This window comes from Cyprinodon tularosa, unplaced genomic scaffold (genome assembly GCF_016077235.1).
Source record: "Cyprinodon tularosa strain WSP-4 unplaced genomic scaffold, ASM1607723v1 ctg961, whole genome shotgun sequence".
In the NCBI taxonomy this organism is placed as follows: Eukaryota; Metazoa; Chordata; class Actinopteri; order Cyprinodontiformes; family Cyprinodontidae; genus Cyprinodon; species Cyprinodon tularosa.
In genome coordinates this window covers 224,152-250,240 of record NW_024039742.1, presented here as the reverse complement: position 1 = coordinate 250,240, position 26,089 = coordinate 224,152, and the positions used below count along the sequence as shown (strand labels likewise).

General features: G+C 38.7%; 1 protein-coding gene across 1 annotated transcript in view; it reads left to right on the top strand.

The window, feature by feature from the left end:
• Positions 1–23,511, top strand: part of LOC119776869 (SH2 domain-containing protein 3C-like) — a 44,342-nt gene extending 20,831 nt beyond the window's left edge. Inside the window, exons 3-6 of the mRNA XM_038275495.1 lie at positions 16,513–16,552; positions 17,603–17,725; positions 22,167–22,546; positions 23,361–23,511. Coding sequence (XP_038131423.1) covers positions 16,513–16,552; positions 17,603–17,725; positions 22,167–22,546; positions 23,361–23,511 — 694 coding nt within the window. The remainder of the gene's footprint in view (positions 1–16,512; positions 16,553–17,602; positions 17,726–22,166; positions 22,547–23,360) is intronic.
• The last annotated feature ends 2,578 nt before the right edge of the window (positions 23,512–26,089 follow it).

Sequence of the window (26,089 nt, the reverse complement as noted above, 5' to 3'; positions counted from 1 at the left end):
CCTGACGGCTGCAAGGAAGCAGGCTCCGCTCACATACAAAGGCCAACCGATCTTCATCAGACAGGATATGACCGCTGCTGTGAAGGAGATGCGCCGGGCGTTTAACGGGGTGTGTGAACTTCTTATCAAGAAGGAGGTGAGATTCTCCATGCGATATCCGGCTGTCCTGTCCTTTATGCACGAAGGGAAAACCCGTTCGTTTCGATCACCCAAAGATGCACTTGCTTTCCTGGACGAAATGAACTGAGACCATCTTATGGTCTGGTTGAATACACGCGTTGGTCCATTCCCTGGAGGCTGATGCCCCGCTTTTTCTTTCCTTTTATCTTTAGTGCAGAATCCTGTTGTTACGGTATGTGACTAATTCTTGGACAGATGTTCCACAACTCGGATTTTTGTTTACCTTGTGCCTCACAGGGATGAACAAGAGTTGATTATAAAACATGCTGGTTGCTGGGATTTTTCACCAACACGTTTAAATTGTTGTGGCTCGGGGTGGGGTGGGGGGCTTAGCTTTAGGGAGGATGTCTGATCTTCTTTTCTCGGCGGCAATTCTTCTCGGGTTCAAGTGCCCCGGTTTTCATTTTGTTGCTACTGTTGGCGGTCTAGAACCGCACAGGGGAAAGGGGGACGGCGGGTGGGGGTTAGAGGGTTTGTTGGGGCCATCGTTTGTTGATGGCCGTTCTTTTGTTCATGTTTTTTTTTTTTTTTTTTCTTTTTTTTTTTTTCTTTTCTTCTTCTCGTTATTGTTTATGCCAGCGTACAATGTAAGTTACCTGTTTTTCATGTCAGAAAACTGCCGTTTTTGTCAATTACTTTTCCTAAACTCATGGAGGTATACTGTTATTGTGACACTCGCTCACAGATAATAAAATTATTGTCAACTTTATTATGAGTGATCTCAAAATAGTCTCCCTTAACGTTAAGGGAATAAATAATGTGATAAAAAGACAAAAGATTCTAACATTCTTGAAAAAGGAAAACACAAAAATAGCACTATTGTCAGAAACTCATTTAACTGACAATGAGCACCTTAAATTGAGGAGGAATTGGGTGGGCCAGGTGTTTTACTCATCATATAACTCTAAGAGTAGAGGAGTTGCTATATTAATCCACCGGAGTCTTCCCTTTACTTTGGAGAAAACAATAAGCGACAATGACGGTCGTTATGTTCTTATATCAGGCTATCTTTATGGAGAACACATCTTATTAGGTTGCATATATGGCCCAAATATATACGAGGCTACTTTCTTCCCAAAACTGCTGTCGGACATTGCTTCAGTACATACGCCGTACATAGTAGTGGGGGGGGATTTTAATTGTATTCACGACCCAGACGTTGACCAGTCTCCTCCCAGGTCTACTACAACTTCAAGAAAAAGTCTGAGATTACAAGAGTTCTGCCAAGACTTAGAACTATATGACACCTGGAGAGTCACTAACCCTAGGGAGAGAGATTATACTTTTTTTTCTCATCCCCATCAAACATTCTCTCGGATTGATTTCTTCCTATCTTCAAGAATGGTATTGGATCGAGTTAGAAACTGTTCAATCAGCACATGTACAATCTCCGATCACTCTCCTGTTATTTTATGCATTAGCCCCCCCTATGCTGATCCTGCCTCTCGCCACTGGAGGATGAATCCCTCCTTACTGAGCTACCCATCTTTTGTTGACTACATTACAGATCAGTGGAATTTCTTTATGGATACTAATAAGACCCCAGATGTCAACCCTTCGTTACTCTGGGAGACAGCTAAAGCTTTTATTAGGGGATGTGTCATTTCATATACCACAGCTCAGAAAAAGCTGCCATCAAAGAACAATTACACTTAGAAAGAATAGTACAACAAACAGAGCTGCAATTTAAAAATTCACCCTCTAGAGTACTGTCTGAGAAATTAGAAGCAGCTCGCTCAGCTTTAAATCAATTACTCACAAAACAGGCAGAATCAACCATTTTCTTTGCTAAACACAGATTATATCAGACAGGGAATAAACCGGGCCGGCTACTAGCAAGGCTAACAAAGGGCAGAATGGAAGCAAACACAATTTCATCACTACAAGACAACAACCAGGACAGATATCATAAAACGACAGACATTAACAGGGTTATGAGGGAATTCTATCAAAAACTTTATTCATCTGAATGCAGGTCATCCGATGCTAAAATAACGGAATTCTTAAGTGGCGCGACTCTACCTCGCCTGACAGATGAACAACAAGAAGTCTTAGGTGCTCCAATCTCTCAGATAGAAGTCAGAGAAGCCATCGCCTCCCTTAAGGGTGGAAAAGCCCCTGGACCCGACGGTTTCTGTCCAGAATTTTATAAGAAACTAAGCCACCTGGTGGTAGGACCACTTACTGACATGTTTATGCACTCGTTTGGGTGTGGAGGTTTGCCACCAACCCTTAACCTGGCAAACATAAACCTCATCCTCAAAAAAGATAAACCACCAGACTCCTGTGGCTCATATAGACCTATTAGCCTTATCGGGGTAGATAGTAAGCTGCTTTCTAAATTACTTGCAATGAGATTGGAGAAGCTGTTGATTTTCTTAATAAACCCAGATCAGACTGGGTTCATACAAGATCGCTTTTCCCTCACAAATATGAGGAGATTACTTAATGTAATTCAGTACGCAAGCCAATCGAACTGTAGGGCTTTTGCTGTGTCTTTAGATGCTGAAAAGGCATTTGACAGGATTGAATGGAAGTACTTGTTCAATGTCTTGGAGAGATTCGGGATAGGGGGTGATTTTCTGAAATGGATCAAGATACTTTACAGTTCCCCATCAGCCTGTGTCATGACTAATGGTGTTCGATCTCCATCTTTCACAATACATAGGGGAACTCGACAGGGTTGTCCTCTATCCCCGCTTCTGTTCGCTCTTGCACTGGAGCCCCTAGCAGTGGCTATTAGGTCACAACAAAAGGTGCATGGTGTGATGATCGATGGTAAAATTCATAAAATAGCATTATATGCAGACGATATTCTGTTATTTGTAACAAAACCTGACATCTCAATACCAGCTATCTTATCCACTATTCATGAGTTTGGTTCCTTTTCAGGTTATAAAATTAATTTTGATAAATCAGAGGCAATGCCATTAGGTATTGCTACGATACAGGACCTACCGTCTAGGTGTTCCCTGAGATGCTCCCAACATGGCTTCACTTACCTGGGAATTAGGGTGTCCCCTAACCTGTCACAACTATGGAAGCTTAACTTCTCTCCAATAGTTAGTAAAATAAAAAGGGACTTAGAAAGGTGGCATGACCTTCCTTTATCATTTATGGGGCGTATAAGCTTAATTAAAATGAATATTTTTCCACGGCTATTATACCCCCTCCAAATGTTACCTCTTTGGCTATCTAAAAAAGTCATTATAGATATAGAGAGAGCATTCTCTAGATTTATTTGGCATGGCAGGAGACCCCGACAGAAAATCAAAGCTTTACAACTTCCTGTTAACAGAGGTGGCCTGGCTTTGCCAAACATCTACTATTACAACTGGGCTTGCCATGCTCGTTTTTTGTGGGAGTGGTTACAGGCTCACCTTAACTCAAACTCTTGCCTTGATTCGTGGGCCTCTAAGCCTGCTTCTTTGTGGAGCCTCACTACTGGAGATAGGAAGAAGCTACCAAGAGATATTAAACATAATCCAATTATTTACAACACAATTAGAGTTTGGCAGAGGATTTGGAACCATGCAGGAGGTGGCCTCTGCTCCTCACTCCTGACACCTCTCATAAGAAACCAGGATTTTATCCCAGGCCTTAAGCCCAACATCTTTGACTTGTGGCATGGCAGAGGAGTGAGAGTGATCGGAGATTTGTTTACAGAGAACGTACTTATGACATTTCAACAATTGCAATTAAAATTTGGTATTCCCAAAGAAGACTTTTTCGGTTTTCTTCAAATTCGCCATTTCATTGGCTCTTTGGGGCTTTCCCCTTCTGGCTTGGTCACACACAATGAGATTGAGAAATTCTTTGTCAACCGGGAAAAACTTAGGCACTTTATTTCTGCTTTCTACGCAGTGCTCTACTCTTTCACCCAAGGTGGTGCCGGGGACATTGCGCGGAAATGGGAGGGAGACCTTGACACAGTATACATCGAGGATGACTGGCAAGAAGCCATTAATGTAGTTAATTCAACTTTTATATGTAATACGCTCAGAGAGACACAGTATAAGATTCTACATCGCTTACATATAACACCCTTTATACTGAATAAGATGGATCGGCAGCTTTCTCCCCTATGTACCAAATGTGGAAGAGAGGTTGGTACATACTATCATTATTTCTGGCAGTGTAAACTGATTAAAAGATTCTGGGCTGCAATCTCTAAAGAGCTGAGTGACATGTTTCATGTAAAGATCAGATGTGACCCAGGTCTGTTTCTTCTTGGCCTCCCCTCAAAATCAGTCACTCTGACACAATCACACTTCAAGCTTTGTGACAAATTATTGCTGCTGGGCAGAAGATGCATTTTAATTAATTGGATTAAGAATACGCCACCAACTGTCACACAGTGGTACAGGGAAATATTTAGGGTCCTCCCTCATGAAAGGATCTGTGCGGTTCTTAAGGGTAATGAAAAACATTTTCTTGATATGTGGTCTCCTGTGCTTAGCTATCTACCTAAAGAGTTGACACAACTGCTGATGAGAGGTCAGAATTCTATGAAGTGGAAGGTTTCACCAGGTCTTAACTAAAGGACACCCTCCCTTCGTATCACTAGGCATTTTTCTTTTCCTTTCTCTTACCACCACCGCTAGGTATGTTTGTGTTATCAGGCCTTAAACATGTCTATTGGATACATGATATTACATAAATGTAACACTGGGCGCTGGTTTCCCCCCCTTTTTTTTTTTTTTTTTTTGTTTTTTTTTTTTTCTTTGCATACCGATGTAAGACTATAAGCAGTACATTGTATGAGCTATTGTTTTTATTTGTGAAAACATAAAACTAATAAAAAAATGTTTGGAGAAAAAAAAAAAAAACAAGTAGCTCAGTGTTGGAAGTTTAGTGATTTTTCTAATGGAAATAAGCTTTGAAGTAGGGCTGCAACTAACGATTATTTTAAAAATCGATTAATCGGCCGATTATTTTTTCGATTAAACGATGAATCGGATGAATCATTAACTGTACTGGTGCAATATGAAAAATAAATGTTTGTGTTAAAACTACGCAAACTTACATGAGAAATGTAGCTGTACTTCCACAAAATATTGGGTACTTTGTTTCATAAAGTGCAAAAAAAGACTTTTTTTTTTTAAAAGCCCCTAAGGGGTTCAAACAATAGGCCCCCCCATTTCAACAAATGAGGTTTTTTTTAGACTAATAGAATTCTGCCTTTTAAGACAGGAAAGTATAGCAGTTAAAGTTGCTACTTGAGAAAATACTGAACCATAGAGATAAAAATAGCCCTGTGATTCAAATTATAAATTTTATTTGGAATAAAAATGAGAGAACTAGGGGTGCTAAAAAACACATCCTCCAAAGACAGATATTTACATGGAAATGTGGCATATAATTAATTGACATATTACTGATCTTGCTGGATTTTATTCTGCTTTACTTCCATAAATTGCAGGATCTTCTTTACTTTATCTTTGCCAGAAGATTTAAACTTTAAAAGCCTTGCCCTCATCATTTGCAAGTTAATTTATTTATAAAGTAAATATAAACGGTGCTTAAGCTAATTCAAATAAAATTAAAAGTAAAATAAGTAGCCAACCTTATCACTGTCTGTAACCTACTAACAAGGTAAGGAAATTATCAGATGAGCTACCTGAGAAACTAACGTAACGTTTCCCCACTTTTAAACGAAACAAACATGGTGGTTCCGTGCCATGTTAATTTGTTTTGACAAAAGTTGCATGTTACGACTTTTTTCACTGTACAAAGCGCAGGCTATTTTAATTATTGTGATCAATTTGCGCCGTCAATCCCGGCGCATGCGCGCTTCATTTGCAGTCTGGAAGCTGAGGGTAAACATCCCGCTGCTCTGACTGCAGCGCTGAGAGGGACTCCTGCGGGAGCGGGGGGAGGCGCCCCACGGCAGAGTAGGAACGATACATGCTTTCACGTAAGAGTCTCCAAAAGCCGCCAGTGACACCGTAAAAAGTCGCCAGATTTGTCGCTAGACGCTTTTTTGAAAAATAGTCGCTGGAGTGGTCTGAAAAGTCGCTGAGTTGGCAACACTGCACCTGCAGCGCTGGCTCGCTCTGCCGTATTTTTTCTTCTTCCCCCGCTTCAGTCAAGTGGATGTGATGACGGCGGCGGCGGATGACGCATTAATCGCGCGACACAACTAATCGATGATGAAATTCGTTACCAACGCTTTTAAAAGTCGATTTTTATCGATTTTATCGATTCGTTGTTGCAGCCCTACTTTGAAGTTTTGGCTGTTGATTTACATAAAACCTAAGAAGGTACGTCTGTTCTTTGAATAACAAAATGTATGCAATTATGACTGCCTCTATAAAAGCTTTTGAAGTTGCTCTGGAGTCTTTATTCTCAGAAACCAGGTCGTCTGCGTGTGTGTCGCAGTGAACGCAAATTTGCCCCCCGCTCCCTCTCACAGACACTCTCCTGCACATCTCCAAAACTGTAGGTAACCGCAGACAGTGCCACAGACAGGAGGCCTCTGATTGGTCAAATCTACATCCGCTCTACACTATGCGTATTTCCTGTTTGGTACCTTACTGGCTTGTGTTGTTTGTATGACCGCCATTGTGGAAAACGACTCGTGAAGATGGACCAGCTAGAAGAGCGAGGTGCGTGAGAACGCTGGGACCCTTTTTCCACCTAGATCCCCGCTCTTTTTCGCCCACAAGTTCCTTGGTTGTCGAACAAACCTGCCACAGCTAGTTCGTGATAGACCTTCTTGCGTTGTGGCATAGAATAACATAGCCCAGAGCACGCTTCAAAATTGGGCACAAATCAAAAATATCTGCGACAAGCTCACTGCGACACACTGCTGCGGGAGGATAATTAGCCCTTAAGGGTGTGTGCTAACAATGCAAAGGTTAAGTGATATAAGCAAAGACTAATCAGGCACAGACAAAAACTCCCCTCCAGCCTGGTCCGTATAAAAGGATAGGTTGTGTCCTGTTGGAGAGGAAAAACATTGCTAGCACTCTGCTGCTTCCATATAGTTCAAGGAAGAAAGTTCAACCCATTTACTGAAGGTTTAATGCATTGATTAACTGATCAATGCATCTAAAAAGGATGATTTTTGGAAGCTTCTCTGTTTTAACAGAATGTAAGTCAAAGGAGCATGGTAATGCCATTAGTGAAGCGACTGTAGCTGCCAATTATTATAAGGTAATTTCTAAACTACCTAAAGCCCATCTTTCAACAGAAAGAAAGCCTGTTCACAAGCAGACAGCATTTAGATGAATACCCCCATAGCTTCCTTTGAGACTCCAAAGGCTTAAGTTAGAAGGTTAAAGGTTATAGTTTATGGTAGGATAATTAGAAATACACCAAAACATTTGCAGAAGACTGAACACAGCATATGGGCACCCAGACCTTTTAACAATTGTAAACAGGGTTGTACAGGACTGATGATTCAGGCGTGTTTTAGCAGCGACATCATGTGAGTGAAGGTGTTAGCACAATGATTATGTTTCTCACAGGTTCATGTAATATGAGAGAAGTTGTGTCGGTTGGTGTCTCAAAAATTAAGTTAGAGATATTTACAGAGCTCCAAATTTATTCTTATTTCAACTCTCAAACATGTAAAAAGAAAATGTGAAAACATTAGCAATGAGACAAAAACGAGAATATATATAGAATCTGACAGGAAAAAAAAACAGGTTCTAAAGCAATCAAACAAATTTTAAGATCGCAGAACAGCTTTTGTTTTTGGATATTTCTACCTAAATTGAGAATTTATCTTCAGTGATGAGCTCCAGGTCCTTCATGTTGGAAGGCCTCCTTCAGAGATGGGAAGTAACGAAGTACAAATACTTCGTTACTGTACTCAAGAAGATTTTTCTGATATTTTTACTTTACTTTACTACTTATTTTTATGGCGACTTTTTACTTTTACTCCTTACATTTTTACACAAATATCTGTACTTTCTACTCCTTACATTTTAAAAAATTGGCTCGTTACTTTAGTTTTGAATCATTTCAGTGGAGTTACAGTTATTATTTTTCACGTCATCAATACCAAATTCAATCTAATTGGATGGGAATCTACGTTGCATTTGAAGCACCACTACAAGATGAATCGACAGATTCGGCGGTATTCATTCGCGGCAAATCATTGCAGCTTGGTGGCGGTGGCGTTAGCATAGTAGTATGGATGACGAGATGATTGAAAATTAACACAACGGAGATCTAGTCCTATTGGCAGACATCCATTTAAAATGTAGGCAACAGCATGAAAAGAGTGGATTCTACTTTCACTTGTATACTTTAAGTAAATTTACAAGCCTGTACTTTGTTACTTTTACTTGAGTAAAGAAGTTTAATCAGTACTTCCACTTTTACCAGAGTATTTGTTAACACAAGTATCTGTACTTATACTACAGTACGGAAAGTGAGTACTTTTGCCATCTCTGGCCTCCTTGCCATCACCCTAATCTTTTTTCTAACTTTCTGATCTACAGGTAAGAGGGACTCTCAGTTGATAAATTATTTTCATTAAACAGAGGATAATATGAAAGTACAGGTGATCCGACAAAGATGGATCAAGGGGATTGATCAGAAGTTCTCTATGGAGAAATACTGTGAGGATGTTGTTGGTATACTGGACAGATGGAGATTTTTCTGGGCTTACTGTTTTTATGAAGTTAGCCATCATGGACAGGTGAGCAGATCAGAGATTATGGGTTGTGAGCAAGTACGTGCCAGAGATAGATTTGTAGATTTAGGCCAGGAGGGGCTGTTAGAGCAGGCCGCTTTAAAGATTCACCAGCGAGGAGGAATAAGGAGGAGCTGTTCACAGTCATGGACGATGAGACCAAAACAACACTCGAGAGCTGGACTGGTTGTCTGGTTTCACAGAGAAGTCCTGATGCTGTAAATCAGCAATAGAGCGAGAACCAGGAGGTAGTGATCGTAGCCTCTAGATTGGAGACAGAATCAACCAATTTTTTGAAGTACCTTGGGTGACACACAGAAGGGCCAATAGGGTCAACTCAGGAACACAGAGATTTGGGTAAACACAGGAACAATTGGTTCATTTTGGGTTTAATCTCCGGGCCTTAGCGACAGGTGAACCGCTCCTCTTATACTGCACAAATGATGAGATGATAAGGTACACGTGTGCAGTCACACAGATATAGGTAAAGCAGCCAGCGGTCTCATGATTTCTAGAGAAGAACAACACAACCAGCCCAGCCAGACAATGCTAATCCTGATGATGTTTTATCAAAAAGTCTGTACTCTGGCAGGGCCTTTATTTCTTTCAATCTGAAATAATGTATTGATCAAATGAAAAGATCGATTTAAGTCCAGATCTGCAAGGGGAATTAATGATTATATGTTAGCCCATTGTACATTTTTAAAGCCTTAAAGTCACAGGAAATTGGCTGTTTCAACCATCGCATTTCCGAATTCTCCAGAGTGGTGCACAACTTTACACGAGTAAATAAAGTGAATTTGATTGGTCGTTTATCAAGGGGGCGGGATTGTTGTGGCAGAAGGTTCGCAAGCAAGTTTGATTGTGGCCATTTTCTTGGGAGCATCTTGATAACCAGTTAGCAACTTAGTGCTAGTAGGTTCTCAATGGGAAATTCCATTGGGACCAAGTAGCACTAAATTGGTGACTTAGAAACGACACTGTCAAGGAACGCTATAGACAGAGGAAACATGCAAGAGGAGGAGATAGGGCTGGGTATTGTTAAAAAATTTTCGGTTCCGGTACCAATACCGATACCTTCACTTCGATACCGGTTCCTGAACGATACTTTTTTCGATACCAGTTTTATAATATCAATTCGAGAAAAAAAAAAGAAAATCACACAACATAAAAAAGTACAAATCTTGAGTTTTATTTTAAGCTCTGTTTTTCCATTTACATTTTTCCTCTTACATAAAAAAAAAATTCAGTGTCTAATATTCACTGTTAAATTGTGAGGACCTTTTTACTTAGCAGTTTTCCTTTAGAAAAATTACCATGTCTGACAAACAAGCCCGTTGAATGGGATCCTACTGACAGCGCACCGCTGGTATGTGGGGGTCTGAGCGGCTCCGACAGAAATAATATTGGAAGGCTGATATGGATGAACTGACTGCAGTGATTAAGTTTTCAGGTGGATTTTCCCAACATAATAAAACTACTTTATTCCCACTGATCGCAGCAAATATAACTGCCAGGCAAATAAAGGATAGTGTAGCTCCGCCCAACGCGCATCAGAGCCACTTTTGCACTGCGCAGCCAGAGCAGCAAAGCTGCTTCAGCCGCGCGATAGAAGCTGGTACAAGCAGCAAAAAAGAAGCAGCAGACGTGATTTTGCAGCTCCTGCTGTGTCCAGTTTGAAAGCTGCATTCTCCATGAGTGTCTCGCATTATTCACTCCGCTCTGGCTTTGCTCTGCCCACGGGCTGCTGAGAGGAGGATAGTCGCGCTGGCTGCGGTCCGCTCTTCTTGCAGTCAAACACCGAGCGACTTTCTGCTCTTAAATTATTTCCGTGCACGATGTATTGCATTGCGCACTATTGGCATCAGTCTTAATAAAGTGAAGCCGCACTTTTGACCTGGGGGGCATTTTAAAGGGGTTCCGCGACGCTCACAACCAGTTCACATGAACCCTGGCTGTAGGCGTGACCACCTGTGTATTTTTCCTGGATGACGCAATCACGTTAAGTGTTACAGCCAATCACCGAAACTTGGTACCGAAAGACGAGGCATGTTTCGATACTTTGTAGAACCGAAGCATTTCGGTCGGTACCATAAAAGTACCGAAGTTCGGTACCCAGCCCTAGGAGGAGAGTTTAGTGTCGGAGGTCGTGGATGAGTCTCCTCTGTCATACATATGGCAGAAGCTTGGTTTGTTGTAGAAGGCTTACAGCCGTCCATGTTTGAGCCCTGTTCTGTTGGCTCTATGCCTGCTGAAGATCCCCGTGAACACTGGGACGGAACTCAATGGGAAAGTAAATTATTTTTTATTTCATATTTCAACCGTACGTATATTAGCTGTGACATATGAATAAAGATGCTATGACCGAAAAATTTGATTGACAGATGACTGTTGATATATGATTGGCCGAATTTAGGTCTACAAGCTGATGTATAACTAACTGGCCTGCATAAGACAACGAAAAACCCCACCACAGATTTTAAGACAGGATTTTTTTTAAATAAACCTTTTCTAAATTTTGGCACAATATCCTCTGTTAAAGAGTACAGTTATAGACATGTTTAAGCCAGAATGATTTGACATTTAAATATGATTTCCCTACGACTTTAAGGTTTGGTGTTAAAAATACAACTGAGGAATCTTCTTTTGAAAGATTCAGTTATTCTCTGTACATCAATCTTGTCCTCAATAGATGTCTGATTTACGTTGAGGGTTTTGTCACTTCATGTTGCTATCTCCATAACCTTAAGCCTGACAAGCTGGAGCAACACGAGCTGGGAATCTAGACTTCTGATGACATTAGCTCTGTGGAGTTTCTCATGCTGATCTCACATCTGTGCCGTCTGCTCTCAGAGTTTGTGTTTGGGAACAAAAGGTCGCCTCCCTAGTCTCACTGAAGTATGCAGCGAGCTGAGGAAGAACAGAGTAACACAAAGACAAGAAGTTCCTCTCTGCCAACTTGCATTGTTTCACTGACTGAACACATCACCGCTGTCAGGATGAAGACGTTGCGCTTTGGGTGTTTCTCTGTCTTTTTTATAAGCCCCTCTTAGTTCTGAGCACAGTGTTGTGACTCCTGTCGGACCTGGTAATGAGCCAGCGGATGTAACAAACAGATAGAGCGGAGAGGAAGAAGTATTCTCTATCTGCAGACAATTTGTAGATGCATGAGTTGACTTTGGAAGCAGAGTTATTCTCTGTCGTCCTTGGAGAAGTTTGTTGTGTTGCAAGTTGTTGCTGGGTGGTGTCAAATGAACTCACTGCTGCTGGGAGAAGGTTGTGCAAGAAGACAGACAGGAGACAGGAAAGCATGTCTGATAGATAGCCTTCAATTAACAACCAGTACATGAGAAAAAATAAACTTGCTAAGGCTAATATATAGATAAACTTAGTCTGATGATCAGATATCTTTGTGTTTTCCACTTTACGGTTTTCTTGACAGCTTTTGCCAGTGTTGAAGACTTACTGTGTCTTTGTGTGTTTTTATTTTTCTAAAGTGTTAGCAGAGCAAGATGTCCCTACAGCGACAATTTAACATGACACTCATTATCTAACTGAACTGTTGCTGCGTTGCTACAGTATGAGAATAAGCTTGTTGCTGTTGTTACCATAGAGCTGAGGAAATCAGCCACTTCTGGTTAAACTACATCTGTATAATCTCCCACAATGAGACTAATGTGAAGCGTCGCTGCTGGTTTTAAAATTTCCTGGTAAAACGAGCTTGCCCAACAATCTTTGCTTATGTTCGTATCTTTAGTCACAGATAATTTTTCTGTTACATAGAAAATGTCTAATTAATTGAGGAATAAATTACATTTTATTCCAGAGGAAAAGTTCTGGAAGTTTTCCAGGTGGGACTTTGCTGAACGCAACAGCAGATTTCCATCCCAAAGCACAGGCAGGTAGGACACTGGTACCAGCAAAGGTGAAGACATGATCATGTCAGTGGACAGATACTATGCATCTTCTTTGTAAACTTTTTTTGTACCCTCCTGTGAATAGCAGCCATAACTGTCCAACTGCACTCTGTATCCAGCTATTTTAAACACCCATATGCTTCATAACCTGCTTCTTACAAACTGGATGGAGGTAGGTGCACACGAGACCGCCCCACCCTACAAGAAGACATTCCTTATCATCGTGGGAGAATGTTTTTGACAGCCATCTTAGATTTAGCTTTAGTCGGTTTTAGTCGACTAAAACTTAAAAAGGTTTTAGTCTAGTTTTAGTCAGTTTTATATTGCAAAAAAAAAAGTTAATCTTTACAATGTCGAATAACAACCACATTCTCTATCAGACTGACAGCTCTAGCCTAGATACTACAATAGCTTGGTATAGAATGCTGCTCTACAGTTCATCATTGCTGTTGGCAGAAAACTTTGATTTACAGAATTAAAATTAACTTTTTTTATGAATTAACGGCCTGCTTTAAAATAAAGTGTCTCTCAAAAGTTGTTAAATGAGCAGATCTAGTTCAACACGTCATATTGGTTAATATAGCAGACAGACAAGCTAACAAAATGTAGAATAAAGGAATGGTTTTAGACCAACACTTCCTGATCTGCCATGAATTATGTATTACACACAGATCCATAAAATCTTCATTGCTCTAAAAAAGCAAAGAACAAAACATTCCTCTTTCTACTTTGGCAATTTTGGCTTTATTTCTTGGAATCTGCCCCTTAGTGACACTGCTCAGGGGTCAAAATAGATTTAAATTAATAGGGTTTTGATATAAAAAAATACAGAGAGAAACTATATAATTTCCTTGTACTGCAATGGCAATCCAGACCTAAATTGAATTAATATGTTAAATAAAATGTTGAACTATCAAAGGAAACATTTACATCATATTTAAATAAATAGAATTGAGAACAATGAGAGAGAAATATTCATAGATCAATGTACCTTCCCATCTGGCTCTTTATCCCAAAATAAACAATATGCAATCAAATACTTATTTGGATGTAATTTAGGGATTCCTTAAAGCATGTTTATTATTACCTCTTTTGAGATAGATAAAATAAAATCTTGATAGTTAGACAAAGGGATTTTTTACGCATGGCAGAGGATGATCAGCTACATAGTTTATTAAGTAGAGATAGAAGAGCCATAGTGCTGAGAGCGAACCATCAGAGTGGAGCATGAAGCACAGACTCGGAGCTAGGCGCACAAAGACGCATTTCTGCACAAGAACAGATGGAAGATTAGAGCAGTTTTTCAGAGTTGAGCGCATTACTGGACCATTATTCTCTCAGACCCTGTCGCTGCTGCCGTGATCTATCTGTGCTTCTGCAGAACGTGTAGCGCTGTACGGCAGGTGGGCGGCAGATCAATGAAGACGCAGCAGCACGGATTATTTGCTTAGCTGATTACAGCACAATGATGCAGTTTATACGTCTGACTGCTATGTGGGACTAAAACTCAAACCTATGCTAGTGATGTTTTACTCATCAAAGTTCCATGTTTAGCTCGTCAGTTTTCGTTATTGTTATGAAAAAAAAGAGCGTCAACGATATGATTTCATCATCTTTATCGTTGACGAAAACAACATTGGTGGGAGTTGTAATAAAAAACTCTTATATAGAAACATCTTGATCAAGTGATAATTCTCAAAAAGAACAATAGATAAACAATATATATGATAAAAACTAAACTTTTTATCATTAACCAACGAGTAAGAAGCAGAATGTTCCTATCAGCGTGTTAACAAATAAGCTTTTAGACGCAGGCTGATATGTTTTCAGAATTCGTTTTTTTTTGGCTAATATCGGACGGATTTCTGATATCAGCATCAGATCAGTACATCTCTTGTCAGGAGTGAAAACTTTGAGATAGTCTTTGAGCTCTTTGTAATGACTTGTTGTGGCAAACCCTAAACATGGGAGCAGCAGATAGGACAAATTTAAAATATTTACTGTAAAAACAAAACAAAAGACACAGTACTAGATTTTGCAAAGCGTCATTTGGTAAGGTACCATGAGAGGTACATGAAAAAGTATAACAGTTTTTTTGTTTACATATACTTATATATATCTGATGCTACCTAAATAACATTTCTGTGAACTTCCTGTTTGTTTTTATTAGGTAGCTTCTGAAAAAGAGGTGAGAGTGTAGATGTCTGCCGACAAAATAAGACAGAAAAACTGCGGTATACTCAGCATAAAACAGGAAATAAAATCAGTCAATGTGGTGAATTTTGCAACGTTTTTTTCAGTTTTATTTTAATTTCCATACAATATGTGACAATAGATACTGTTATCCCCACAGAAGGAAGGATAAAATATGATCCAGACCAGGGTTGAATATGTAAAGGATTCAGTTTTTGAGAATTTGACACAACTCCAACAGGTATGAGAAGATATTAGGGTGTCTGAGGATCATCCGACAGTCAGATAAAACATCAAGGGAACAATAAGTAATAAAAACACCCTCACAGAGTTGATTGATATCTAACCGAGGGCAGTGCTTAAAGTGAGAAACTTAAAGTGAGTTGTGCTGGTGCTCAACTGAAAGTTATATAATTACAGAATAGAAACATGGCTTATATTTGTAGACAGATCCTTCTATTGGTTATTTTATTCTACAGAAATTAGAGAGAAAAAAGCTACTTCTATAGTGATTATAGAATTATATCCTGTAACTAATTATGCCCATTCCATATTTATTAGCTATATAATTATATTACAATTATTGATTACTGATTATAGAAGCAAATCATGACAATGTCACATTTTAAATAAAAATAAATGTTATCAAAAAAAGTTATTTGTCTTATTCTCTTTGAGATGTCCAGAAATTTCAGCAAAATCTCGGTTTTCTGTTCATAGGAATGCACAACATAAAATGCAGATATAGGAGGGTTATTTATGCATATTTCATTAAGTCTCCAGATAATTCTAAAGAGTGTTTATTGAATGAGTCTTAGATACATAGTACATTTTATGCATTGTACTTTATTTATTTCCTCCTTGTTGAACCCCTCTTGAAATAAGTTGTCTTGGTTGATTTTCCTCCATGATTGGTAAAATGAAGTTATCTTGTGTGGAAATATATTAACTATTGTTGGTCCAAAGCTTGTTCTCTTCCTTGTTGCAGCTTTTTACGCAACAATAATATTGAAATGTTGTTTTGGAAGTAAAGAGAAACAGACATGCTGTATTGATAATTTTTAAGATTGGGGAACGACAGATTAATTGTGCTCAGGGCCCCCAAATTATTAGAACCGCCCCTGATCTTACCTTTTTCTGAAAATATGTCACAGGAATTGTTGCATCTGGCTGCAGTCTGGAGCAGAGTTTAGCAATGCTACCTTGCAGCAAGAAGGTTTCGGGTTAGATTCCTGGCCTGGGCTCTTTCTACTTGGATTTTGCATGTTCTCCCCATGCATGCATGGGTTCTCTCTGGGTACTCCGGCATCCTCCAACAACCCCCAAGAAAAAAATACTGTTAGCTTAATTGGCTTGTCTAAATTGTCCTTTGGTGTGAGTGTGTGTCTGCATAGAATGCTGACCAAGGGTATTCATAAGGTGTAAAGGTACCCATCACTGGCCTCGATTTAAACCCAAATTATGTCCAGTTTGGACCTTCATCCCTTCTGCTCAACTTTGAGACATTCTTTTTAAATGTATATCAATGATATAAAAATATAGGGAAATAATTGTTTTCTTTTTTTTGTTTTACAGGTTCACAAAAGTGACGAACTGTGGTGGAGAATATGTGAAAGTGAGCCTCTTCAACATTTATCCATATCTTCCTCTTTCATCCAAACCATGACTTTCTCCCTTGTTGCTTTTTTTAAACAGCGTCTGCTTGCCTAACTTCCTGTTTTCTGCCACACAATCTTTTTCTGTAAAACTGTATGGTTAGGGAAGACCTGATCTGGTGCTACGAAGACAAAAATAACAAATCAAACAGTGAAGTGCAGAGATTCGGGAGAATTTCCTTTTATCTGGATGATTAACAAAACCATAAAATGATAAAATGTGTTTTAATATATTTTTAGTGACTTTACTTGCATTGACCTTAACCTTTAGTCTTTATTAGTTCTTAAAATAACCCGTAACATAAAGTTGTTTTGAACCGTTATTAGGACCTTTTTCTGACTTCCATTCAATGAAGTAACTACATAAATGTTAGGCCCTTAAATGATAGATCTGATGATAGACTGTGGTCCCTATAAGCTCCATCATTCTACAGAGGACCCAAATAGACGACATAAATGTGTACAAACACACGCTGACATACACACGTCCTCTTTCTCTGTTTTGAAATAGTCCTGGCAGGTTTCCCAACTTTCTGGTTCTCTGTTTAGAGGGAGGAACCATCAGGCTGAGGGGGTGGGAAGTGTCAGCCTGAACCATTCCCAGCTCATCCTCAGCATTAAATCCTAACATACAGTAGCTTCTTTTGCTTGTTTTGGTTTTGTATAAAAACACAATAAACAAAGGCTGCTGAGTGATGTCCCCATCTCACAATGACGTTGCCGGGGTGACGAGGCCAGCACTCCAGCGTTCTGGGGTCTCGCTTCGGGCCTTTAGTGCCGCTGCTGTGATGCCAGTGTGGGAATGTCGGAGATGTCTGTCCTTCCTCCCTCCCTCTCCCTTCCTAACTGTCTGTCCTGTAATATATTTTTAAAAAAAATCAAGCAGGGAAGGCTCCACTTTATCTGCAGACAACATGCAGCAAACTAGCAACTAAGCTTCTTGTTTTTCTTTTATTTTTGGTTTGAAATTCTGGATTTCTGTCTAATTCTCTGCCTGTGATGCCTTTAAGTTCTCCAAGGAGATGTTGGAGCCACCGTCGGAAAAAATGAAGAAACAGCTGGAGGAGGAGCTTAGGCTGAGTCACTCCAACCTGAAGAGCCATGCCTGGTACCACGGACCGATACCCTGGGAGGTTTGTTCTAGCTGCATAAAGATATTCAGTTAACTTTTATCTTGAGCTACTGAAAAACAGTAATATTAGCTTCAGATTAATAATAAAGGTCAGCATGCGTTTCTATATACTAGAAATATGTCATGAAAATGAGTACTCAAGTGTAAACAGACAATAAAACTTTTCAAGAACTAAACTAAATTATAGACAAAATGAGTTTGAAGCCTTCAAAATGGAGCAGCTTGTAGAACCACCTTTATCAACGTGATTCTCAGATGTTTTTGTCCTTCTCACATTGTTGTGGGGAAATTTTCCACAGCTCAGCTTTTGTAAATGTCCTATCTCAGATTTTTATGCTTAAACATGGGTGGGCAACTCTAGTCCTTGAGGGCCAGTTTCCTGCAACATTTAGATTCATCCTTGGTCCAACACACCTGAATCAAATGGTTTAATTACCTCCCCAGTATGCAATCAATTTCTCCCGAGTCCTTTTAATTATCTATTTACTTGATTCAGGTGTGTTAAGTCAAGGACATATCTAAAAGTTGCAGGATACAGGCCCTCCAGGACTGGAGTTGCCCACCCCTGTCTTAAAATTAGTGTTGTGTAGATGCCATTTTTGGGCCCCGACACCGATACCATCTGTTTGAAATTGATGTGTTATATGCGTATATATATGAAGAACTGCATACTATGTAAAATAATTGCTAATATGGCTTTGTCCAGCTGCTGCCTACCTTTGTGAAGCAGGAAAAAGACTAATACAAATTGAACTTTTTATTGCCTACACTGCAAAAACAATCCAGAAATAAGTAAAAAATGGCTTAAATTAAGTATATTTAGCCTTAATTTGAGCAGGTAAATAAGATGATTTGCCAATGGAATGAGTATTTTCACTCTTAAAATAAGATAGTTAGATAATATTTACTTGAAATAAGACGATAAAATAGTTTTTTCTTATTTTAAAAGGAAATTGTCTTGTTCCATTGGCAAAGTGTCTTACTTACAGGTGCTGGTCATAAAATTAGAATATCATGAAAAAGTAGATTGATTTCAGTAATTCCATTTAAAAAGTGAAACTTGTATATTATATTCATACATTACATACAAACTCATATATTTCAGATGTTTATTTTGTTTAATTTTGATGATTACAAATGACAACAAATGAAAATCTCAAATTCATCATATCAGAAAATTAGAATATTGTGAAAAGGTTCAAAATTGATGGCCCCTGGTGCCACACTCTAATCAGCTAATTAACTCAAACCACCTGCAAAAGCCTTTAAATGGTCTTTCAGTCTAGTTCTATAGGCTACACAATCATGGGGAAGACTGCTGACTTGACAGTTGTCCAAAAGACGACCATCGACACCTTGCACAAGGAGGGCAAGACACAAAAGGTCATCGCTAAAGAGGCTGGCTGTTCACAGAGCTCAGTGTCCAAGCACATTAATAGAGAGGCGAAGGGAAGGAAAAGATGTGGTCGAAAAAAGTGTACAAGCAAGAGAGATAACCGCACCCTGGAGAGGATTGTGAAACAAAACCCATTCAAAAATGTGGGGGAGATTCACAAAGAGTGGACTGCAGCTGGAGTGAGTGCTTCAAGAACCACCACACACAGACGTATGAAAGACATGGGTTTCTGCTGTCGCATTCCTTGTGTCAAGCCACTCTTGAACCACAGACAGCGTCAGAAGCGTCTTGCCTGGGCTAAAGAGAAACAGGACCAAAGTCATGTTCTCTGATGAAAGTAAATTTTGCATTTCCTTTGGAAATCAAGGTCCCAGAGTCTGGAGGAAAAGAAGAGAGGCACTTCATCCACGTTGCTTGAAGTCCAGTGTAAAGTTTCCACAGTCAGTGATGGTTTGGGGTGCCATGTCATCTGCTGGTGTTGGTCCATTGTGTTTTCTGAGGTCCAGGGTCAACGCAGCCACATACCAGGAAGTTTTAGAGCACTTCATGCTTCCTGCAGCTGACCAACTTTTTGGAGATGCAGATTTCATTTTCCAACAGGACTTGGCACCTGCACACAGTGCCAAAGCTACCAGTACCTGGTTGAAGGACCATGGTATCCCTGTTCTTAATTGGCCAGCAAACTCTCCTGACCTTAACCCCATAGAAAATCTATGGGGTATTGTGAAGAAGAAGATGCAATACACCAGACCCAACAATTCAGAAGAGCTAAAAGCCACTATTAGAGCAACCTGGGCTATCATAACACCTGAGCAGTGCCACAGACTGATCGACTCCATGCCACGCCGCATTGCTGCAGTAATACAGGCCAAAGGAGGCCCAACTAAATACTGAGTGCTGTACATGCTCATACTTTTCATGTTCATACTTTTCAGTTGGCCAACATTTCTATAAATCCTTTGTTTTTATTGGTCTTCAGTAATATTCTAATTTTCTGATATGATGAATTTGAGATTTTCATTTGTTGTCATTTGTAATCATCAAAATTAAACAAAATAAACATCTGAAATATATGAGTTTGTATGTAATGTATGAATATAATATACAAGTTTCACTTTTTAAATGGAATTACTGAAATCAATCTACTTTTTCATGATATTCTAATTTTATGACCAGCACCTGTACCTCCTCAAATCAAGAAAAAACACACTTATTTTAAGAAAAAATAACTTATTGAGATTTATATTTTTTGCAGTGTACCTGGAATGGGTGACAATAGTTGGATAAACTTTTGGCTCTCACAATGGTATCGGTGCCCTATTTGTTGGTACTTACTGTTACCACCATTTTAGTGCTGGATCGGGGTAACACTATTAAAAAGTTTCAGATTTGGACTTTATGTGAGATTACAGTATTTTCCTATTGATGAGCCACTTTGAGCCAAGCTTAAACTGTCACAAAGACTTAAATACTTTTTGAACATGAGTTCACGATCACTCAGACAACAAAGAGCCCGCTCCTGCATCTGGAGGAAAAGGTTTGAACCCCCACTCCTCCACCACCGTGTTTTACAGTTAGTATCATGTAGATGTGCGTACATGCTCATAAGTTTTCTCCAAACAAGCCTCTGTGCATTTTGGTGAAACATCACAATTGTTTTATGGTCTTTCAAGGATATTCTTTTTAGCTTAAAGATTATTTTTCTACAACCATGCATGACTGTTATCAGTTATAATTATTTCACCTTCAGACCTACAGAGCTGTTTTTTTTTTGTCCCCTTATATTGCCCATACATCTTGCAAATGAAACAAGGTTTACTTCCTTTCACACAACTCTATATTGGTTAGCAGTCAGACAGACTGTACAAACCATAAACCATTGCATGACTCATTGAGGGCTGTGGGAAGTTATGAAATTAGAACATCACCACCTATTTGTTTGCAACTAAATGATATTGATTGTCAAACAATCCAGCTTAAAAAAAAAAACATTTAAATGAAACTGCAAACCTCTTCTAAAGGAAACAGTCTTTGCCAACGGTAAATAATGCATCTGGCTGTCAATTGTAGCTCAGTAAAATCAATCAGATCACTACTGAATCAATGCCAGTTAGACCCGTGCCCAAAGTGATTATTTGTGCACTGACTTTCACTGCTATGCACAGGTGTTCCTCTAGGGAGTTACAATTAGCTGTTGGTTAATGATGATGGGTGATGATGGCCTTCCTACAGAAACCAAAGTGTAAATGTTTAATGTCTATAACAGTAAACATCAAACTTAGCCTCTGCAGCCTGGTTGGTTTGCTTTAATGCATAAACTTATCCGCTCTAACTTAGAGATTACTAGGTAAAGTCTCTGCAGTGTTTATTACTGACCGCAGTAAGAAATACAAATCCTGTGCTGCATTATTAGATTTTAATTTGAGGGATTGTATTAGTTGTTTTTTGATAGCAAATGTTTTAAATTAGGTTAACAGCTTCTAGATGGTTTATAATTAATTTATGCCACAAAAGACTCCTAGTTTTAATACAATAAACCACACAAATCTGGAATGTTAAAAGAAAATTATGGGTTTGAACCTGCATTTAGAGTGTTTTACCAGCAGCGCAATGCAGCAATTTGACCACAAGAGGGAGTCCTTCCCACACCTAAGCTTATTGCATGCCCACTCTAGTAATAAAATACTGATAAATATTATGAATTCTTATTCTCCTTATGTATACCAGATAAATTGAGTTATATTTTGATTTAGAAATAAACAATGCTGGTTCTTAGGAACAAGAATATAATGAGGAAATGGGTTACATTTTATATTCTTTTTAAGAAAACAGGTTTTTTTGTGTACAGTAACTTGTACTTTTTTTGGAGACATTAAATCTGTCATATTTTATATTTTTGTGTTTGAGGAAAGTTTATTTAGGACCAAAGCAAAGCCTTTTACAAGGGTTGAATTTAGTTTTTACTCTTATAAGACCAATAAAACACTAGAAACTGATATATATTTATTTGTTTTTGTTGCTTTGGATGGATTGAATATCTTTGCAGGTGTCAGAAAGTTTGCTGGTGAACGGAGGAGATTTCCTCCTCAGAGACTCACAGTCCATAAAGGGCGGCTTCGTTCTCACCTGCCGCTGGGAGCAGGAAACCATTCACTTACCCATCAGGAAGACGGTGATTCAGGCCGCTGAGGCTCACAGCAGGACCAAGTACAGCCTGGAAGGAGAGGCCTTTTACTCCATCCCAGATCTGGTTCACTACTATGTGGGCAGCCGGGCGGCTCTGACGCTGCGCAGCAGAGCTCAGATTAACCAGCCGGTGAACAGAAGGCTACCGCTCAGTTTCCTGGAGAGCGCCTTTAGAGGACCATCCAACCAAAGGGAGCTAAAGGAGGACGGGATAAGGGACAAGCTGGTCTGTCCAAGCAGGTGGAGCTTCACTCTTGTTTCTGCATTATTTCATTATCCCCCATGAGTTTGTATTCTTTTCCTAAATGAATTTACCAAACCTTGCTGTGCCTCCAAAAACTAAATAATCAGAATCAGATTTATTTGAGATCGAAAGATCAAATAAGGAACCTGACTTTTGAGCACTAATGGCCTAGTTTCAGACATTTGAAAGTGTTATACAAAAACTTTAGATAAAATAGAATGAAGGATACAAAAAGAAATATGTGTGTCTATGTGCAACTTTTATTCTTAATAAAAAGAAAATGAGGTTCTAGCCATGCAGCATGATTATTTTGTTTAAGAGCAGAATAGCTGACTATTCATTGTGATTAAATCAGAAGTAGAATCAGAAGAAAATGTCACTTTTCTGGATTTCTGTCTAATTTCTGTCTATTAGCCAAGGTAATCTTTACTGTAGACCTGATTGTTTGCTGAAGTTTGCATCTTTCCTGTTATGTTAATGAGCTAAACTATAGAGTGACGGATGAGAGAAGGAAGAACTAAATATTATGAGTATAGAGGATGATCAGTGGCTCCCGTAGAAGGTTGTACTTCCTTATTTGCTGCAGGTTGATTGTGAGACGTAGAGAACGATGTTAGTAAAAAAGCACGGGTTTCTAAGAACTGGATATGATCCACACAAAAATCTCTGTACTGCAATCCACAGCGGATGCCTTCCCTCCCTGTAGCTACAGACCATTCAGGACAGCTTTCCCCTTATGATGTCATAAAATGGGACCATTAATGCAGCTTATTTTAATTTGTTTATTTCTGTGATTCATTCTCCTTACAGTCCTTCCTCCCTCCAACACAAAACTACAGGAACTGATGGGAAACACGACAGTTGGAAACTGAGTCCTGCAGGAGTTTCTTCTACTAGTGAGTTATTCTTCCCTTTAATCTGCTTGTTATCTCTGATGTACAACATGTCAAAGGTTATTTAATGGGCCTATTGGATCTATTGGTCTATTTTCCTATTTAAAAAATATGCATAATCTTATTTAAAATAAAAGACTAAATCTTTAAAGATTTGCCAAGTCATGTTTTTGAATAAAAACAGTGTTGATCATGACACAATTAGGAGACATAAACATTGTTTGCTGTCGCCATCTGCTGGCTGTACTCATCCTTACAACCGACAACTTGGCAACCTCCAGGCATTTAGGTCTTGCTTTAAAACATCAAACATCATTCATTATCTCTTACTTTTTCTGCTATCAATTTTTTTGTACTTTATCACATTTGATTTTGTAGTTTTCTCTATTTTCACACCTCCTCTGGGGAAATGCTCACCTGCTTGGCTCCATTATTGGCCTGCATCCATTCATCCATCACCTGACACCCTAGACAGGTCACCAGTCCATCGCAGGGCAACACAGAGACAAACAGGACATAAAACCATTCACGCACAACTAAGGAGAATTTAGAGAAGCCAATTAACCTAACAGTCATGTTTTTGGGCTGTGGGAGGAAGCCAGAGTACCCGGAGAGAACCCACGCACGCTCATGGAGAACATGCAAACTCCATGCAGAAACACCCCAGGCCAGGAATCGAACCCAGAACCTTCTTGCTGCAGGGCAGCAGTGCTTAAAGTCCATAACAGTAGGAAGACTTGTGAGGAATAAAATCCCTAAAAAAAATGATTACTGAATAAAATTAAAATCATATTTTTGTCAATTTTCTGTTTCTTTTGGAATTCCCTGCAGTTTTATTTATATGCTTTATTTAGTAAAATCAATAAATAAACAAAAGGTTCAGCAGTGACCAGCTGGTAGGAAAACACCTCGCTGCTTCTCTTTCTTACCACATCATAATCAATTAAAAAGTTTTGATGGCTGTTTTACTTGGTTGTTCAGATTAAATTAAAACATTTTGCCTAAATCTGTATTCATTATTTGTCCTCATTCAAACAGCTCCTGTAGGATCCTTTTAATTTGGCTCAGATAAAGATTTTGCTTCATATATTAATGAGGTGTTGGATGTTGCGGTATTGTCAAAGCTGATTTCCATCTTGCTAGCTGCTATCACCTTCTACCGGCACAGAATTGGGACAGATGTCGATGGAAAATGACATCAGTTTGCAAGTTCAGGAAGAATCACATTTAGGACTGTGAATAGGACTTTGAATAATTTATATAGGGAAAATCTGAGGGATTATATCTGTTTTAAAAATTATGACCTGATCAATTCATCAACAAAAAAAAGAACAGATTTGTGCCACATTTATCTGCTTTTTAGCTCCCCTCAACAGTCCTTCAGCACTCTTGCTTTATCAATTTTGCTAATATTAATTAACACTCTTGCCCTAAGCATGGTTTTAAGTCGTTAGTTTGAAGTTTTGCTGAAAACTTTTTTTTTTCTGTGTTTTGCAAGTATTTCAAAACAGATTTGGTTGTGACAGAATAAAATGCAGTTAATGTAAAAATAGCTTGATTAATGCTAAACTAAGCTGCTCTGTTGTCAGTATGTGTCAGTAATTAAGAATTTTAATTAAGATTCCAGTTCTAGATCCAGCTCTAACAATCAGCCTCTTCTCTGGATATTGATCAGTTCATTCGTCCTTAAATCCAAATACTTATAGTTTTGTTACAGTGTTATGTCATTGGAGGGTTTGCCTCCAAACGGGTTTAATAATTAAAAATAAAACATCAGCTTTAATGACAAATGTTAGGATGAAATGTAATTTTTGGTGAATTTTATTAAATTAGACCTATCCTTCAGTGATTCATACATATACAGAGACATTTTGCTTTTTATAGGAACAAGAAAAACATCAGGCTCCCTTTTCGGAGACAGTTTCTATAGAATGAAACTCAGTTGTTTCAAAAAAACATTTAAATTTTCTTTAAACACGTTGCTAAAATATCACTGAAACAAACCATAAAGAGCTTATCCTCTATAGAACCACTTACTTGTTATTACAACACAAATTTTAGGTTCTTATACAACAAAAACTCTAATTACTCCTGTCTAAATGCCTTATTTTACTTAGTAATACATGTTCCCATATCAAATACACATCTTAACCAAATTTTTCCTTAGGAAAAATACTTCCAAATTACAACGAATAAGGGAATTATGTTTGCAAAAAAATATGATCACTTTTCTTAATCTTATTTGTCCTTCATATATTTCTCCTTCAGATTCTATAAATGTTTACCAAACTCTAAACAATAAAACTGCTACTGCTGTTTATGCTGCTGAGTAAACATTTCACAAATTAGAATATTTAATTTTCTATAATAATATTAGTAAACTTTGTTTCTGATTGTTTTTAATGCACGATTTAATAAACTAAATATATAAACATATTACCATTTTTTTATTCATTCATTCATTTTTCATTAGTGTTGCGCCGATGCCATTTTTTGGCCCCGATACCGATACCCGATACCTGGCTGTGCAGTATCGGCCGATACAGATACCACAATAATGTAAAATAATTGCCATCATGGCTTTGTCGAGCTGCTGCCTAACTTTGTGAAGCAGGAAAAAATCTAATACAAAGTGAATCCAGTAGA